Below are 19,058 nucleotides of genomic sequence, written 5' to 3'. Positions count from 1 at the left end.
CATCCACAGCCACAGACAGATCACTTAATTTTCTTTTTTAAAAAAAGATGTTAAATTTATCTGAAAACAGCTCAGTTTCATAGGCTGATTGTCTGTACCAAAAGACCCACATTTAGAAACTGGCACAAGAAGTACAGAAAGAACCACCCTTTCAGATGTGAAATGTGCTTACTTTCTCCTCATGGGACAGTCCTTCATGAAGTGTCCAATTTTTCCACAAATTCGGCAGCACCTGTCATTTGGAGCCAGTTCTCCTTCAGTTAGGACATCTGGATCAAAAAAGTATGCCTACAAGAACACAGCTGTATAAAAGGAACTGCAGACAAGACCACAGCACACCACACACCAGCATGAGAGCAGGCTGGTGCTTTAATATTTGTACTGTCCTTCCCAAACAAAGCCTTAACACCAGTGAGAAGCACAGCTGATACAGACTAACCCAAACCCTGTTTCTTTTATTCCCTCAAGTTGGGGATACTGGCAAATAACACACACAAGTGGCTTCAGCACAATAGGAGAAGCTGAGGCCACAAAGAAGGAGTCAGGAAACAAAATGGTTAAACTGCAGTGAACTGAAAAACACAATGTACAAATTCTATATTAAAGCAAAGTAAGGAGTTGGCACTGGTGCTGGTGCTGTGTGTTTCGTGAGGAAAAGCATGGCAAGGACTGCTTCAGCATCTGCTGCAGGAATGTGTGGGAAGCTTCCTCCCACTTGCACACCTACTCAAGAGAGACCTTATCTGAACAGACTGGAGTGCTACCTGACATGAGCACAGTGATTGGTTAAAAGTACCTCACACCCACATGAGGAAGTGGCACCAGTCTTCCTGGCTGGAAGAAGGGAATAGAAAGCTGCTGTAAAGGGGACAAAGTCTGGACAGAGAGACGGAACCTGTGTGGAGAGATCTACTGCAAAGTAGTGGCTACAGTCAATAGCACATGTCAAAATAACTGCATAAAAGTGCCACACCATAAAGTGACACAGGGGAAGACAGACACATTAGCCAGCTTGGTTCAACTGTTTCTTATTGCATACTTATTTGGTACTTAAATTGTGCATCTGAATTGCTTTCTGGCCCTTCTTTCTTTCCTTTTTCTTTTTTTTTTGAGGCGAGGTGGTGATGGTTTGAGACAAGGTTTCTCTGTGTAGCCTTGGCTGTACTGGACTCACTCTGTAGACTAGGCTGGCCTTGAACTCACAGAAATCCACCAGCCTCTGCCTCCCCATGCTGAGATTAAAAGTGTGTACCATGGCTCCTGGCTGCTCTCTGGCATTCCTGACAACACTCACCAGTTTTGAGGGGTGGTCCTTTGGAAGTCCTTTGACTGGAATTCCAAATACTCTTCTACCATTGATAAAAGCTTTCATTATAAAATTAGTCACTATAAAGAAAACAGCAAAAATTCAATTACATGCATTAAGACCACAAGAGATTGCAACAAGTTTACAAGCAAGAGTAACTTACTTTTCCTCGATAATCCAGCACCAAGATTATGATTCAAATCAAAGGGATCTGAGTAAAGAAAGTTGAAGAGACAAATACGATAAAAAAATAGGAAATGCCACCGTGCATCCCATAACCTAGGTACACGTAACAGTAATAAGACAAAAGTGCTACCTACTTTGCTTACTAGTAAGAGTTACGCACAGCTGAGCAACAGACAAACCTATATATGAGGCAAACTCTTCCAAAAGCATTAATCAGAAAAGGGCACTGCATCATCTTTACAACCTTTATAAAGTCCTTCATATTATATAGGTTGCCTACTTCTGGAAAAATACTGAGGCAGACTCACTAACCAGGTGACTTAATGACGTCCATTTTGTGTTCACAATAGAAGTCACAAATGTAAATAAACCAGGCATGGCAGTGCATGTCATGTCTATTATTTCAGCACATGGGAGACAGAAGCAGGAAGACCAGGGATTGGAGGCTAGCCTGGGCTATATAATTGAGTGCCAGGACAATCTGAGCTACAGAGTGACATTGTGAGGGTAAATATTGCTTCTCAACGGCCAAGGAGACAGTTCAGTGTGTTACGTGCTTGTTGCACACTTGTTTTACAAGAACCATGGAGAGACAGATGCAGTGGAAGGGCTGCAGGTGTGCAGGAGGAGCAGGTGTGACAGATGTGGGCTGCGAGGGAGTCATTACTATTAAGCACTGCTTCCAAAGCCAAATATTATTTTATAGATGATTTAAAATACTATACACATGACTAATGATTTGGTCATCATATGATGATAGATATAATTTTCTTCCTAAGACAGTACTGAAAAAGACAAAGGGAAAAACCAGGATGCCTCTTGTTAGAGCCCTCTATGGGGACGTGATGGACTACATATGCACAGCAACACAGAAGGATCCAGGGAGTGAAGCTGGGCACCATGACTTGGCCAATGTGCTTCCAGCTGGACAAGCATCAAGCTGGGGAACGTGACATCAGATGTCACAGACCCCTTCCTTTGGTCTCCCCTTGTAATATGTGCGATGAACCTATCATCCCAGTCAGACCAGTCTCTTCTGCTGGTCTGTGTGCATGTGTTGTATACTGGTTGTTTGCTTGGTTATAAAAGACAGACCATACATTAGTTACCATATGGCTGAAAGTATTGCTACTAAGCCAGGCAAGGTGCTGCATGACTGCAACCGCAGTGCTTGAGAAACTCAGGCAGGACTGTTTGAGGGTAACTTCTCAGTGCAGAGATTACAGATGTGGCCACCTTTTCACACTCTCAATTCTGCTTTTTTTTTTTTTTTAAAGTTCACTTAGTATGCTGACCAACAACAAAAGGCATGGTAATATGAGTAGACTATCCCCTCCCCCAATTCTTGCTTCGATAAAAGAGTCTAAAACACAGGCCCTACAAATAGCCAAATCACTATGGATGTAACATTTACATAACTGATGATTGTCTCATGGTTCTCCCTGCTGTATGTAGTTTGTTTTATTCATGTGTAATAAAATAAATATATATGTAAAAAAAAAAAAAAAAAGAAAGAAAGAAATAAAACACAAGTCCCAGCTGGGTGTAGTGGCACATGCCTTTAATCCCAGCACTCGGGGAGGAAGAAGCATGGATCTCTGTGAGTTTGAGGCCAGCCTGGTCTACAGAGTGAGTCCAGGACAGTCAAGGCTACACAGAAAAACCCTGTCTCGAAAAACTAAACAAACCAAAATGAAAACCAAACCAAACCAAAACCAAACTCCCAAGTCCCTACTCATACAGCCCAGGCTTAGCATCACATCCAACACTATCCAAAGTAATGAAGTAATCATAAAGTCCAAACACCATCTAAATACTAGCAGATTATAAGAAAATGGATCCTGGGGGCTGGAGAGATGGCTCAGCAGTTAAGAACACCCACATGGTAGCTCACAACTTTCTGTAATTCCAGTTCCAGGGGCTCTGATACCCTTACACCAATGCATATAAGATAAAATTAAATAAATTTTAAAATATTATTAAAAAAAAAAAAAAGAAACAAAATGGAACCTATAAAACCAGGAGGATATTTCCTCAGCCTCTTCCTAGCTCATTTTAAAACATTTAACCTTCATTTTTTTTCTTCCTAAAAACGAAATTCCTACCACTTAGAAGCAGCCAATTATAAACATCAATGGGTCCACTGGATCCTTGAATTCAGTAGGGAGACCTGATCCAACTGCCCCAGCCTCTCAGGAGTCACATATGCCCAGCTAGAAGAAAAGGTGTTCCCTTTGATCAACACTAACAAGTTGTTACAGGAAAATTCTTCTCACAACAGTAAGCAAAGGTACTAAAAATTCATTTCTAGTAGCATTTTTCAATCTTCAGTAAAGTCTTATTTTTACTTTAGTTAAAAAAAAATAAACTTTATTATGAACGACCCATGCAAATACATAAAAACATCACACACTAAAATGAACCAGACCCAACCTTTATACAGCTCAATGAATCTCTACACAGGTAGAACAGGTGTACGAATTGGGAGCTGTGAAGCTTCACATTAAAATGCACACATTTAGTATCAAATGTTTTATGCCCTTAGCCATGACCAAAAAGGGAGAAAAACCCATGGCAGAATTAGAACTAGAAGAACAATTCACTTTAGTTTGTAAACATGCCACTATCTTGACACTGTCTCCTCTCTACTGTGGCCCTGTGCTCCTCCATGGGTCCAATAATAGGGAAAAATTTATCTATTCTGCTAAACAAAGACTTTCGGACCCATGCAAGGCCCCACCTGGAGGCATTAATCATTTAAAATGAACCTTTAGGGTGGTATGGGCCACAGCAGGGCTGCTGTACTGCACACTATAGGCAGCAGTTTAGAGATGTGCTGGGCAAAGAGCCAGAAGGTGCTCACAGTTTAGGCTTCACACATCGCCGCTTGCGCATGCTAGGTCAAATACCTCACTTCTAATCTGACTTTATTCATACCTTCAATAACAATGTATTTTGAGGTCCACTGTTTCTTAAAAGTCGTAAGCAAACTTTTTCTTCTGATGCTGATTACGTGTTCCTTAAAGTCAAACTCTTCTGTGTAGAAACGTAGAAGTCCCAACCACAGCTGCCCAACAGATTCTGTATTTTTTCCATATTCTGGCCAGTAAGTGGGCTACAGACAGAATGGAACATGGGGTGTCACTCTATCATAAAAGTGTTAACAGTAGCACTTTAACAGTTAATATTTGCACCTCAAGAGTTAACCTGGACTAATCAATTGGCTTATATACACAAAAACATAATTGTGAGCTGGGCGGGGTGGCGCACCCCTTTAATCCCAGCACTCGGGAGACAGAGGCAGGCGGATCACTGTGAGTTCGAGGCCAGCCTGGTCTACAAAGGCGAGTGTAGGACATCCATGGCTACACAGAGAAACCCTGTCTCAAAAAACAAACAAAACAAAACAAAACAAAAAAAATTGTATAAGTTTTCTTCCATGTTTTAAAACAACATTCCCACGAGGCTATTAATCTCTGCTCTATGACTTCGAGGTAGGGAGAACTCAGAATTTCCAATGATGTATCTCAGAACATGATGGCAGGGGAATCTGTAGAAACTGAAGAGCTCAAATGAACTCAGTGCACATCTACACAAAGTCTTCGTAAGCAGAATCACACAACAAAAGCATGGTCCCCCAGAGTAGTCACTGACTGCCAACAGCCAGCTGACAGTGCTGGCTGAGTCCATGCCTGTGAATGCACCCAGCTTAACGAGGACACTTGTGAATGACAGTCTTCATGGTGATAACAGAAGCTACATCACAGAACAGGAAAACTTTTAAACAAGGCTTAGGAAAATCTTTAGTATAAAGATACGTACCAGTTCATTTATTTGATCGAAAAAGTAAATATTCCAGCCATCAACAAGTATTTCCGGTTTCTTCTCACCTTTGTATATCTGAAATTAATTTAAAAAGTATTATTATAGGATAACAAATTAATGCGTTAAGATTTGACTACAGAACAACAGCACGCTAGCAGGGGACAGTCCCCCGGGGGCACCTACCTCTTGAAGCACGGGGATGATGGGTGGAGACCTCTGCTGAAGAAAATATAGCACCATAAGAGTGTACGCATAGGATGACAAGCTGCCTCGTGACGCGTCGCCAATGTCACACATCTAGAGGGAGGAGACCAGTGCTCTGAAGACCACTTCTACCCCGCTTGTAGCCACCTGCTATCATACTACCTCACTGAGGAACTGAACGTAAGAAAGCAGTAGACTTTTGGCTATAGCGGAGTATCATGGAAAGTCCAGGACACCAGGGCCAGACACTGTGGTGCACACCTTTAACCCCAGCACGGGGGAGGCAGAGGCAGGAGGAGCTTTGTGAATTTGAGGCTCCAAGCTATGGCACGGTGTGGCAGGGTCCCATTTATGCTCTCAGGAAGGTTTGGGAGTGCAGAGCAACCCCCAGATAAACACAAGCAGCAGCGCACCCACCTTCGTGAACACTTTCATGGTGTAGCACAGATACCTCACTCTGGGGTCAATGGCCGAGTATGCAGAGAGGAGCCTTGTGTTATGAAGAGCCTATTGAAAAGAAGAACACTTACAGCCGCGCAGTGGGGGCGCACGCCTACAATCCCCGCACTTGGGAGGCAGAGGCAGGGGCAGGTGGATTGTAGTAAATTTGAGGCCAACCTGGTCTACAAAGTAAGACCAGGCCAGCCAGGGCTACACAAACAAACAAACAAAGGAAAAGAAAAAAAGAAAGAAAGAAAAGCACTTATATGGAAACATGGGACCTGAAAGGTTCATACTGCAATATATTTTAGAGTTCTCTTTTCTTTCTGAAATAAGCTCTGTTAATCTAAGAGATAATGACAAATATATGTAATTTCTGATTTCAAAATAAATCTCTAGTCTGCATAAATTGGGGAAAAAAATCCATTAAAATAAAGCATGCTACTAGGTATAGTGACACAGGCCTGTCGTCCTAGCACTCGGGAGGTGGAGGTGGAAGGATGAGGAGTTTAAGGCCATCGCCAGCATGCGAGGCACTGTCTCAGAACACTAAGGCAGTGAAACCAAATAAAATAAGGGGTTCCTTTAAGTAGATGTAAGGCTCTCCCACTTTCGGTGTGGCATCTGTGTAAAATTCTCTCAGGTTGGGGCTGGAGAGATGGCTCAGTGGTTAAGAGCACTGCCTGCTCTTCTAAAGGTCCTGAGTTCAGTTCCCAGCTACCACATGGTGGTTCACAACCATCTATAATGTAACCTGGTGCCCTCTTCTTGCCTGCAGGCAAAAAAGCAGACAACACTGTATACATAATAATAAAATAAATCTTAAAAAAAATTCTCTCAGGTCCCATTGGGTCTCAAGACAGCCAGGTGAGAGGCCAAAAACAAGGGATACAGAACACACACCAAATTATAGACAGGTTCAAGGCAGGCAGGCAAACCTGCTGCTCTGACTTTATTTGAAGTGAATCTTCACAGGTGCATGGACAGGCAGGCGCACGCAGGCAAGTACTCAGGCACGCATGCGCGCGCGCGCACACACGCACACACACACACTCCCCCTCCCTCCCCTGCCCCTCTCTCTCATATGCACACATACATACTCTCACACTTAAACTGCTGAGCTTCATATTTTTCCCAACTTACTGACTTGATATAAACTAGGGGTAGAATGCTAGGCAAATATCCTACCACAGAGCTACATTCTTAGCCCATGTATATATGAATAGCTACTGAATTCTCCATAGCCCCAGCCTCAGAACACTACAAGGCACACACCAACCACTTAGACTATTCCCCAAGAATAAGTAAAACATGGACAGAGAGCTGCTTACCCATTTGGGGCTAAAATTGACCAGGGTAAGGAAGATGAAATGACTGTCTTATTTCATTTATTTACTCATTTTTAAAGAGACATTCATTCCTCTTTATCTCCCTAAGAAAATGTCTGGAACAGCAGGCATGGTAGGATGTGCTTGCACTGTTATAATTTGTCTGTGGGGCAGAGCCAAGGAAGAGCAGAGCCTTAAGGTCACCAAGAGCTGTTGCAGCAAGTTCACGGCTTGCCTTATGCACAGAATGCTGTCTCCACCTCCCAGCAAAAGAGACCAGACAAGAGGAAGAAAGAAAAGGATGAGGAGAAGCAAGCAAATGGGCCGGGGGAATGAGGGGAGGGAGGGACTCAAGGAACCAAAACGGGAGATCTACGACATGGCAAGTGAGAGGCCAGACTGGGCTAGGCTACTCATTGAGACTCTTTAAAAAAAAAAAAAGATGGAAAATAGACAGGCTGGGTAAGCCCTAAGAAGTCTTACCAATGTGTTATACAGGCTGATGTCCACCTCTAGACCACTTCTTAGATGGAAGAACTTCACGATGGGCACCTTTGCTGTTGTGATAGGCAGGATGTTTCTCAACCCTGTGGGAGAAACAAGGCGCATAAATAAACACAACTTGGGAAAGATGATTGTCATGCTAACACCCCACGATAAACAAAACCTTACTCTGCTGCCTCATTGTGTTCATTACAGCCAATCAAAGAATTCTGTAATTAAATAACCAGGGAGACACCTGGCAAAGTATGTTCTGTTAAACACACCAATATTTGAATCACAAGAACCAAAAAGTCCACTGTCCTCCACAAACCAACCAGCTAATGAGAAATGGAAAGTGAGTGAGTGTGCAAGGGGGCTGTTTCCATACAGGAACTACTGGAGCTTGCACACCTGAGTTCTACTACTCTTTCCATCTGCCTAGTGTCCCATCACCTCAATGCTGGACACAGTCACCATGGGGCTAGAAGCAACGAATGGAAAAGGAATTGACTTTCAGCATGTGAGGAGAATGCCTGAGCTACACTTTGAAGGAACATGCTGAAATAGTGAAGGTGGAGGCCATTTACCAGGCAAAGAAAATGGCACAAAAAGGCTTCAGGGCTCTTCCACGACACTATGTAGGCTGAAGAATGGACTTGAGACGAAGGAACATGTGTTATAAGAACCAGGAGAGAAACAGAAGAATTATCCTTGAGGACTACGAAGCCAATGAGCTGGCATAAGGGCTGGAGAATCATGTAACAGAGAGTTAGAGCATGTTTCTGGCCAACAGTAGGCCAGGGGCACAGTGATAAAAGCAGGGTGACCACTCCTGAAGAATACCTGGACTTGAACTGTCATGGTAGCCTGAGAATGCAGAGGAGAAGGGAGGAAGGTACCACATGTAATGGGGATTCAGAGGGCCCTTCACAGCCAGACCTGGCCTTGCAATAAGGGGTCACTTAGGAACACGCAGCAGTCATGTGCAGCTGGGTGTTGGGCTGATGCCAGAGCAACTTCAACTTCCCTGGCCTATCTATGGACACACCAGCCCAGCAGTCATTTGCCTATTTTGTGGATTCCACAGATGGCCAGTGCTGAAATATAGCCGAGATTTAGAGCAAGAGCAGGGAGAGGAAGCAGAAGGGAAATGTAAAACAAGCAAGCAAGCAAGCAAGCAAGCAAGCAAGCAAGCAAACCCCGATTTGACACAACACAGAACCAGTGAAACCCTCCACAATTTGCTGTGCTCCTTTTTCATAGGGGATCTCCTATGGTAGAGCTCACATGATACTCCCAAGCCTGTCCTTGAAGAATTACCCCTTGCATGTCACCCTGGCTCCACTTTACAACCCCAGAGGCTTCTGTTTCTACCCACACGCCTCTTAACTTTTACATACCAGGCATTCAATGCCATACAGAGCTGGAGAGACTGCCTCTAAAGGCATTAGGTTTTAAATGGAGTCCTCTAGCTGCTGTTAAATTCTTTCTTTGTGTAATCTGTATTTCATTTCTATTATATAGTACTCTATAAATCACTCAACAGAGTCACTTCTGTTCTAAAAACAATCAGTGAACATGGTTTGTCCTTATGAGATGTACACTGATGATGCTTAGGAAGGAACATGTGTCTCAACTCAAATGATCTAGAAAAAGACCCAGAGCAAGCAAGGGTGGGCTACAGTACATGCCAAAGTCCAGTTCAGTACTAAGGCTAAACACTCTCGAATCTAGGAACTTCAGCTTCTTTACATAACCTGGGAGTCCACACAAAATTTATCTTTAGAGATGGACTCTCACTTGGGGAAAACATCTTTTCAACATACAAAGGAAACTGTACCATTGTGTGTGTGTTCACCCATAAGTGTGTGAATGGGGGTCATGTTGCTCACCGTCATACTTTGCTCTTACTACAGAAGTTTAAGAAATTCTTTTTTTTTTGCCCCCCCCCCCTTTTTCTTTGGTTGCTTGTTTTTATTTTTTGAGACAGGCTTTCTCTGTGTAGCTGTGGGTGTCTTGGACTTGCTTTGTAGACCAGGCTGGCCTCAAACTTACTGAGATCCACCTGCATCTGCCTCCCAGAGTGCTGGGATTACATGGGTGTGCCACAGCACCAGGCTCAAAATTAATGTTTAAGAAAGTATTTTGTCAAGAGTGGTGGCTTGCACCTGCAATCCTAGGTACTCAGGAGACTGAGGCAAGAGTTGTGAGTTCCAGGCCAGTTAGAGTGACATGAAACCCTGTCTGAAAAACAATAACTCCTCCCAAACAAACAAACCCATGCCAAGCCAACCAATTAATCAACCAGCCAACCCACCTAGCAAACAGATGGCCAGACATGATAGTGAGCCTATAATCCTAGAAACTGGAGGTGGAGGCAGGCAGATCAAGATTAGCCTCAGTTAAGAGTGAGGCTGAGGCTAGTCTGGGTTACATATTTAAGAAAGAGCTGGGTTTGTAGTTCAGGTGGTAGAACACTGGCCTCTGGTGTGCAAAGACTCAGATTCTACCCCCAGCAATAGACAGACAAGCAAGCAAAACAACATTCACTTTCACTATTTGGTCCACATCTGCCCCAAGAGCATTTCATGTCTGAACATCATCTGCAGGACAGGATGTACACATTTTATATCTCTAAGCACTTCAGAAAGCACCTAGAACCATCTTCTAGATTTGTGATAAGAAAACATCAAGCTAAATTAAGCATCTTGTTTATGGTTCACGGTTGTTGAGCAGAAGGGCTGCAAACACAATTCTGCAGGTCTGAATGCTCTTTACCATGTTACGGGCTTTCAGCAATGCCCACACTTGGATTCACATGTGAAGACACCTGCCTGGACTATGCACTGGAATATACACTCTAACAAAACAGCGAACACGAGCATACACAGGATGGCTAACAGCTCTCTTCCGTATCAGACCACAGAACATTTTAGTGGCACTCAATACTGCACACATTTATAAACGAGTCACATCCTTCTCATTGGCATGGAGAAAGTCCAAGTATATGAAACACTAAAGAAAAAGTAAAGTGTATAGAGGTACCTGAATGCTTTCTGAGGACTCTTGCCAGTTCCTCAATAGTCCTTACGCAGTCCAACCCCTGCAGCAAAGGCACAAACAATGGAAGCTAGATCAGAAAACAAGCTGGGTCTGTTGGTACATACCTGTAATCTTAGCTGCTCAGGAGACTGAGGTAAGACAGTCACCAATTAAAGGGCTGTCCTGGGCTGCGGAGTAAGTTCAAAGCCAGCTTGGGTAACTTAGTGAGACTAAGGGGAAGGGCTGGGATGTAGCTCAGTGCTAGAGTGCTTGCCTGGCTTGTGTGAGGTGTCAGGACATTACACATGTGAAAGACAGCACGCACAGAAGTCTGAGAGCAATGTTCAGCAGTCAGTTTTCTTCTTCCACTGTGGAATTGGGGCCAGGGATCTAGTTCAGTGGTAGACCCTGACAAACTCTAGGCATTAGGGTCCTACTGCAAGCACTTTTACCTGCCGAGCCATCTCATGAGCCCGACTGCAGATAGTTTTTGCTTCCCTCCCAGTGAGTGTCAGTTCCTATACACAGAAAGTACCCTAAGCTAGGCAGTCCTCTAAGATGTTTCATATTCCTTTTGGATGTACAACAACAGCCAAACCAGAGCGTCCAGACAGGCCTCTGAGGCGTGAGGACACTGGCCTTTCTGCTCTATCACTTGGAAGAACACCTGAGGGAAGGGTAAGCAAGAGGCTCCTGTGCTTCGCCTCCTTTGTGCTGGGCAGATCTGCAGACAGTTTAACTAAGAACTGATGAGTTGCTGTGGAGAGACACTGAACTCACTTTCCTTCCTGGTAGGACTAACTACAATTAAAGCCACACAGCAATTCCAAATGGTGTTTTGGCCAAATCATACTTTGTTTTTTCTGTTTTTAGACCAGCCTCTCTGTACAGCCCAGGCTAATCTCAGATTCGAGGCCTATTTCCTGTGTCTCCCAAGTTTTATGATACAAGCACATACCACTGTGCCTTAGCATGTAAGAAACTTGTTTGTGACCCCTACTGGCGTTAAGTCCTTCTGATGGTTATACAGATTCTACAACATATTTAGAATTTTACTTTAGAAACACTGTCAAAAGTAGTTTATAAACCACATTAATGAGAATCAATTTTGAGGAGATAGAGTGGGTCATTCCAGATGGCAGACCTAATCTCACCCTGTATCATTCACCAAATTCCAGAAAGATCTTTTTTTGCCTATTCTCCTGAAGTCAGAAACACACTCAGAATACAGATTCAGAGAAAAAGCTACGAAGAGCTCCTGAGCAGTGACCATAGCTCCTACACCACCGTCACTCCTGCAAAGCGTCCCTTTAGTGACATGTGTGGCTCCAAGTATGGCCTCTGCCTGGCATGCAGAAGGCACTGGATCCCATCTCCAGCACTTTTCAGACTTACTCTGTTATCAGAGAGAAAGCAGCCACAGAGAACACATACAGGATTGGGTGTGGTGCTATGCTAATAAAACTGTAAAAATGTGCTGTTCGAGTGTCATAATGGTACATGCTATAGTCTCAGGATTCAAGCTGAGGCAGGAGGATCAGGAGTTCCAGACTAGCCTGGACTATACAGCAGACCCCCATCTTTAAGGAGAGGGGAAAAGTCAAAACAACAACAAAGGAGGCTCTGCAGGGCATTTCAGCATAAGGCTCTCCTCTGCTGTCTCCTGACACATGATCCAAGCCACCTAAGACAAAACTTCTCAAAGTGACGGGGAATAGAAATTATTATTAATTTTTAATAATGATTTATTTATTTATTATTTATATAGTATTCTGCCTGCATATGAGCCAGCAGGCCAGAAGAGGGTACCAGATCTCATTTCAGATGGTTATGAACCACCATATGGTTTCTGGGAGTTGGAACTCAGGACCTTTGGAAGAACAGCCAGTGCTCTTAACCTCTGAACCATCTCTCCAGCCTGGGAACAGAAATTAATACTTTTGTTATCTACCAGAGGACACATGTTTTGGTGATGATAAGACCAAGTTTGTCTCAAATGCATGTCCTGAGCTATAAAGATAATATTCACCATGTACAAGCAAACCAACAGCACAGATAACTGGGAGTGGGAATAGTGTAGGTGTACTAACTTAATGGCCAAGGCAATGGGCACTGGTGAAGGTGGACAGAATTCAGGCCAATTTGTGCTATACTAAAAAGCCCCTTCAAAGCTATCTAGTCAATGTGGTTTGTTTGTTTGTTTGTTTGTTTATTTTGGGTGAGACAGGCTCTTGCTATGTAGCCCAGGCTGACCTTGAACTTCTAGCAATTCTCCTTCATCAGGCTCCCAGATGCTCGGATCACAGGTGTGTACCACCCATGCCCAGCAAGAGCTTTCTACTCTTCACATCCCCTCCAAGAGTGTCAGTGCAGGTGCAGAGGCTGCGCTTCCTGGTGCACTGCATGTGGAATGCCCGGCACATTCCAGATGCCTCGCAGTTCTGCCAGTGAGGACGGCGCTAACCACATGTTCACAGCACATGTGTGTTCACGTGGCAACCGTACCTCAGCAGTCTCATGTCCGTTAATTGTCATACAGACGTCAAGGTCACTCTGTTTGAACCCAAATCCATTTTTGGAGGAGCCAAACAAGCTCAATTTAGTTCCTGTTAGGGACAGATGACAAGTAATAGCTCATTACCTGAGTACATTTAATTGTTTTTTATTTTTAAAAATGGCCCTTTTATGAATCCAAAATACCAACTGTCTCATAGTTATGGTCTTTAAAATAGTTTACTTATAATTATTTATTTATTGTGTCTCTGTGTGTGTGCACATGGGGGTCAGAGGACAAGATGAACATGCAGGGGGTGGGTTTCCCTTCTGTCATGTGGGTCCTGTACTCAGGTCATCAGGCTTGGCAGCAAGGTTATTTATCTGTTGAGCCATTTTGCCAGGCTCAACGTTTTAACTACACATTTACTCTTAATGATTCCCTTTGTTGACTTAAATGTACAAGCTGTATACAACATGAAGAATTGTAGATATCACTTTATACCAGAATGCAAGAATATTTCTAGGAAAACTGTGGACCATGCTGTAAGAGCAATGCTTCCATGCATTATAAGATAGGTTTTTACTTGTATGTCTGTCCAGATACATGAGTGCACATACCCACAAAGGTCAGAGGTGTCAGATCCCCTGCAGTTGGTCTGCAAGGAGACTGTGCATTCTTAACTGCTAAGCCATTTCTCTAGCTCCTGTAAATATATGTATGAGTTATTATAATTCCAAATGAGTTCACATCTTGTGTGCTAGGTGATCCTACACTGTCATCCTCCTGTTAGTAAAGTAGATGTGGTGGACAAAAGCCCATCCCAGATATATAAGCCATCTCAACTCTGATCCTAATCATCCATGGTTTTCGAATTGCTGCTAAAGTTAATGTGCCTGTAATACCTGTATCCTTTCATTACATTTCTTCTCCTAAAGATAGAGAAATCACTTACCTGGAAAGTCCTGTTTTATGAAGCTTTCTAGGTTTTGCCGGATATGTTCACGAGCCTGATCTTCTACAATAGTTGGAGAAAAATCCTCTGTTTAAAAACAAATAGATACAATGAGTAGGGGAGTGGCTAAAAAAAATTGATATTCTAGAAAAGGCTAAAAAAAATTTTTTTTTGAGAAAAAGAAAACTATACAAGCTTCAAAAACGAGATTTTTTTTTTAAAATGGAGCCAAAAATTTGTATGCTGTTTTATTATATGCTACCACCAGTGTATATAAAATAGTTAAACCTTGTAAAACAGAAATCCATGAAAATTCAGAGAGGTAGATGTTAAGGACTGACAAGTAGAAAACTGTATGTCATGGCACGTGTTACAGAGATTCTTTTGTACAGACTTCAAATTTAGTTCTCTGAATGTTCACTGCTTGAGAAACATGACTACAAGAAGGAGCAGACTTTCTGGGGCCTGAAGGGATTTGTACTTGAAGGTACTCCAGTCAGCAGAGGGTCATGGTGAGTGTTCTGCAGACAGAACTGTTTCAAGTCTGCAGCTGCCTGGGAAACCTTCATGTGGTTGAGCTGGGCCTTAGCCAGAGCTGCTGAACCACCTTTTTCTTGGTGGTGATGCTGGAAGAACCTGACATGGCGCTCGGGACAGCCTTGCCGACTCTTCAGTTCAAGTGAGGAGCCAAAAACCAGATTTGCATACCTCCTCAACAGACAGTGCTAGCAGCAGAACAGCTAGCATGTGTCTCCATCCTGTGGGCACAGACGTAGCTCCAGCACGGGAGGTCCAGGCTAGTGGGACACACAAGGAAGCCCTGCCTCAGAATGAGTCTAACTCCAAGGGCTGCTCTTGAACTAGAAGCTCCTGGGACAAGGGCTGTAAGCCTGGCTTGGCAGAATCCTCTAGAATTTGAACAGAAGTGTCTGTGGGTCATTTTGTTTTGAATTGGGAGTCTAGTTTTCTAACACTTGAAAAAGCTTAACAAAACCAAAATGCCAGCAGTAGATGCACATGGTCGTGCATGTTTCCAGCCCTGGATGTGTGGTGGGCTGAGGTAGAGGATCCCGTGAACCCAAGAACTCTGTAACAGTGAGACACTTGGAAAGAGAGGGAAGGCAGGATTCAGTTGGACATGATAGTACCTGCCTATAATCCGAGCATCCAGGAAGCAAAGGCAAGGCCATTGCAGTTTCAATGGCAGTGTCAGTTGCAGAGAGGGAGAGGCCTAGGGGGAGCTTTTTAAGATTTCTGTCAATGTGGAGCACTGAGTACATCCAGTCTAAGCAGCAGCAGCAGGCTTCATTTGGAAATAGAAACTGAAACTTCTCTCAGTACCAATACTTCCCCAGATGGATGTTCCTTAGAGAGCTTGCATGGGGGCTATTAATTAGTGTTCACTGAAAAGTATTTTTCCTCCGTAAGGCTCAGGAACCATTGCAGAAAAGGCAGCAAGCAAAAAGATCCCAAGAGCCCAAGGTCAAGGAACATCAGATCAAAACAGTGTCTTCTGGCCATGTCAGGGTCACTGCACTCATGAGGCTGCCTGCACAAGAGCAAGCCAGTCAATCCTCTAGCATGGAGGGGTTAAGGAGCCCTCACAGCTACTGAAGACTTACACAGTTGATGGCTTTTGGGGGAAGGAGAGTTAGTTGTTGGTTTTTTTTTTTTTTAAGGATATGGGTCCAGTTTATGGCCTCACAGGCAGGAGTCTATGGGGAGCACAAGCTGGAATCAGTGGGTTATTAAAAAGAACAAAGAGGACAGGAAGTGGGAGTGGATGCAGGATTGGGGAGGCATGGTCACAGCACACTGTGTGCAAGCCTCACAGTGTACCTGCAAGGCTGACAGCGACTGCAGCACGCTGTGTGCAAGCCTCACAGTGTACCTGCAAGGCTGACAGGGAGAGAGTCTTGAGCGCCAATCCTGTGACACATTGGGGACACAGAAGACTTACTGTAACACTGGATGCAAACTTGATCTAAGATACTTGAGAACTTGGGTGTCAGTGGTGGCAAAGGTTCCAGCTGGATTCTCTTGAAGTCCTCAGGGCAGTCCTTCTTTAGATGACCTTCTCGCTTACACAAGCTGCACACCACTGTGGGAGACTGCAGGGATGTGGTGAATCAAAACAAGAGTGAGTGGGACTCTTTGTTTAATAAAGGGTCTTTTAAAAAATTATCTACACATATACTCTAATTAAAAAAAATGTATTATTATGTGTACAGTGTTCTGCCTGCATGTACTGCTGCAGGCCAGAAAAGGCATCTGATCACATTATAGATGGTTGTGGGCCACCATGTGGTTGCTGGGAATTGAACTCAGGACCTCTGGAAGAGCAGTCAGTTTTCTTAACCTCTGACCATCTCTCTAGCCCACATATACCCTAATTTAAAGCCACCCCAAAAGCCTGAGAGGTGGAACATGCTTATGGTGATGACACAAGAAAAGAGAAGTGAACTGTCTGTGGCCTACACATAGCTCAAGGAAGGGCATGGATCAAGTGGCACAAAACAGAAATGTGCTATACCACAACCAAATGGGCAGCTACTGTCCTAGTACACAGAAACTGAAATCAGGGCTGACAAATAGCTCAGCTGTTAAACACCACTTACTGCCAAGCCTGGAAACCTGAGTTCAATTCCTGGGACCCACATAGTGAAAGGAGAGAACCAATCTCCCAAATTGGCCTCAAACATCCACACACGCAATGGCACACATGCCCATTCCTCACAAGTGATAAATGGATACATGTAATGAACAAAACCCACAAACAATAGCCATTGGAATGAGATTCCCCAGATCTAAGTCCACCAACAACCATTACCTTGCCCTTGGTGAAGGTCAGTTTTCTAAATTCATAGAAGAACTCAGGCTGGTCCCCGGGTGAGCTCTCCTCAGTAAAGCTTTCTTCTTTAAGACTTATTCTATTTAGGTCTCTGAGCAAAGCCCCACCCGTGTGTTCTCCACACTCTTCCAGATCTTCACCCTTAGCAAGTTCAGCCAAGTCATCATCTTCAGAGAGTGGATCTTCCTCACCTGACGCAGTGTACCTGTTGTCCACCTGATGTTCATTAGCAACCCCCTCCTCATCTTCTGTAAGGTTAATGCTGAGCCTCCGTTCCTCCTCATCCTCATCCTCATCCTCCTCCTCATCAAAGTGCATGATTGCTGATGTCTGGCCCTGGCCTAAAGGAGAAAAGCAATTCAGAGCTTCTTCTTGGTCATCAGCTCCTTCTGTGCTTTCTTCATTGACATCAGTCTTGTCATCCAGAGAGGCACAGCTGTCACACTCTTCTGCTCCAGGATTCCGGAGCCCTACTAACTCCAGAGTGCTGTCTGCCTGGAGACCACAAAGGCTGCCACAGTTTTGAAGTTCTGGGTGCTTGCTGCTGCTTAAACCTTGATCATCAGTGCTCAATGGATGTCTGACCTTCCTTCTGATTTTCTCGTTGTCACTTCCTGTTTCTTGATGCTCTGCTGTGGCATCGTCATAACCCTCACAGCTGACCTCTGCCTGGCCATTGCCAGAGCTTTCCTGATGGATCTGGCTGTGCACACCTCCCATCTCCTCCTTTGGAGGGCTTCCTGTCTTCTCAGTGCTATTTTTAAGAGCAAGTGGTTGTGCCCTGCAGGTGCCTGAGGTTTGAACACCAGCACCCTGAGCCGCAGCTGCATTCCCCAGTCTATCAGTATCTGTCACATGGAGCTCTGGGCCACAGTTCCTTGCTTCTTTATAAGGGTCTGAGACAGAGGCAACTGGGCTGGGAGGCTTTGTGAGGTTGGGTTTTGTAGCCTTGTGTGGCAGAGCGAAATATTTATATGTTGTCCTCAAACAATGAAGTATGTACTCAAACACAGGTTGGTTATTCAGGGTCCTTGCCACATTTCTTTTAACAGAATAGGGGTCTGTAACAAAGAGAGAGAGAAAAGAAAGCCACCACTTCATACACTTCTAGTTCATTATGCTTCAAGCTAGACTTTCAAAGATGAAGCAGGTACCAGACAGCAGGAACCTGGACCATGCCTCTTACATGCAGGAGTGAGTAGCAGTTTAAGAGCTACAAGCAAGGCTTCTGAGTGTCCTGCTCTCCAGGGAGCACCCACGGGAACTGATTCCTTCCCTAGCTGCTCAGTTACTGGAGGTAAGAAACATCTCTTTGTCAGTGTGGTTCTCAAGCCCTGGGGACTTAGGACTTTCCGACAGGCTTTGTGGCTGAGTGCTCTGCACCCCACTCAGCCAGCCCTGCAGCGTGTCAAGCTTACCTCCACTCTTCCGCCCTGGGAGGCCCCGTCACTGAAGTGGCTGGCCTGAGTTTCAGGGGCGAGAGGGAGGCACCAGGAGGAGACACCACTTCTCTCAATCTTTTCTCCTCCCCTAGAACTCCAGCAGGTTAGGCAATTGGCCAGAAGAGCTGAGCCAGAGAAACTGCAGGGGAGGGTTTAAAATGTGAGATTCCCCATGACTGCACACAGAAGTTATGCAAAAAGAAAAAAAAAAAACTTATGCAACATAAAGCTTGAAAAAAAAATATCAAGCAAAACTGAGATCTCCATGTAGGAGTTTTGCTGTTGTTCTTAAGTTAAAGGAGGAGAGCTAAGATTTCTAGAAGGTTCCAACCTCCTGACTTTGCAAAGCTGAGAGGAGCTCATCCATTCAGTGACACCAACAGTTGTCACCATCTAACAGCTGACTCTGCAAAGTGACAGCCTTCACTACAAAGTGTTTTTCTATGAGGAAGTCACTGCTTTCTCCTTTGAAAACAACTCTGTTCCCTCTTCTGTAGTCAA

The 19,058-nt window shown here is 44.2% G+C and overlaps 1 protein-coding gene and 1 pseudogene across 8 annotated transcripts in view; both read right to left on the bottom strand.

The window, feature by feature from the left end:
- The window catches only part of TUT7 (terminal uridylyl transferase 7), a 57,234-nt gene that overhangs the window by 12,613 nt on the left and 25,563 nt on the right, over positions 1 to 19,058 (bottom strand). For 6 of the 7 annotated variants that reach the window (XM_084795883.1, XM_084795882.1, XM_084795887.1 and 3 more), the window contains exons 13-25: positions 17,095 to 18,176; positions 16,225 to 16,375; positions 14,265 to 14,351; positions 13,321 to 13,421; positions 10,819 to 10,876; positions 7,774 to 7,877; positions 5,939 to 6,028; positions 5,501 to 5,614; positions 5,315 to 5,392; positions 4,430 to 4,607; positions 1,470 to 1,517; positions 1,295 to 1,386; positions 173 to 288 (exon numbers count right to left, since the gene is read on the bottom strand). In XM_084795883.1, coding sequence (XP_084652009.1) covers positions 173 to 288; positions 1,295 to 1,386; positions 1,470 to 1,517; positions 4,430 to 4,607; positions 5,315 to 5,392; positions 5,501 to 5,614; positions 5,939 to 6,028; positions 7,774 to 7,877; positions 10,819 to 10,876; positions 13,321 to 13,421; positions 14,265 to 14,351; positions 16,225 to 16,375; positions 17,095 to 18,176 — 2,299 coding nt within the window. The remainder of the gene's footprint in view (positions 1 to 172; positions 289 to 1,294; positions 1,387 to 1,469; positions 1,518 to 4,429; positions 4,608 to 5,314; positions 5,393 to 5,500; positions 5,615 to 5,938; positions 6,029 to 7,773; positions 7,878 to 10,818; positions 10,877 to 13,320; positions 13,422 to 14,264; positions 14,352 to 16,224; positions 16,376 to 17,094; positions 18,177 to 19,058) is intronic. The other variant, XM_084795885.1, reaches the window with a different exon arrangement.
- On the bottom strand, positions 14,374 to 16,210 carry LOC311605390 (guanine nucleotide-binding protein G(I)/G(S)/G(O) subunit gamma-5-like; annotated as a pseudogene). The gene has a single exon. The product of its transcript is annotated as a guanine nucleotide-binding protein G(I)/G(S)/G(O) subunit gamma-5-like (transcript).

This window comes from Acomys minous, assembly GCF_964271855.1.
Source record: "Acomys minous genome assembly, chromosome: 9".
NCBI classification, from domain to species: Eukaryota; Metazoa; Chordata; class Mammalia; order Rodentia; family Muridae; genus Acomys; species Acomys minous.
The sequence above is the reverse complement of the archived record's forward strand: the minus strand, read 5'-3'. Positions and strand labels throughout refer to the sequence as shown.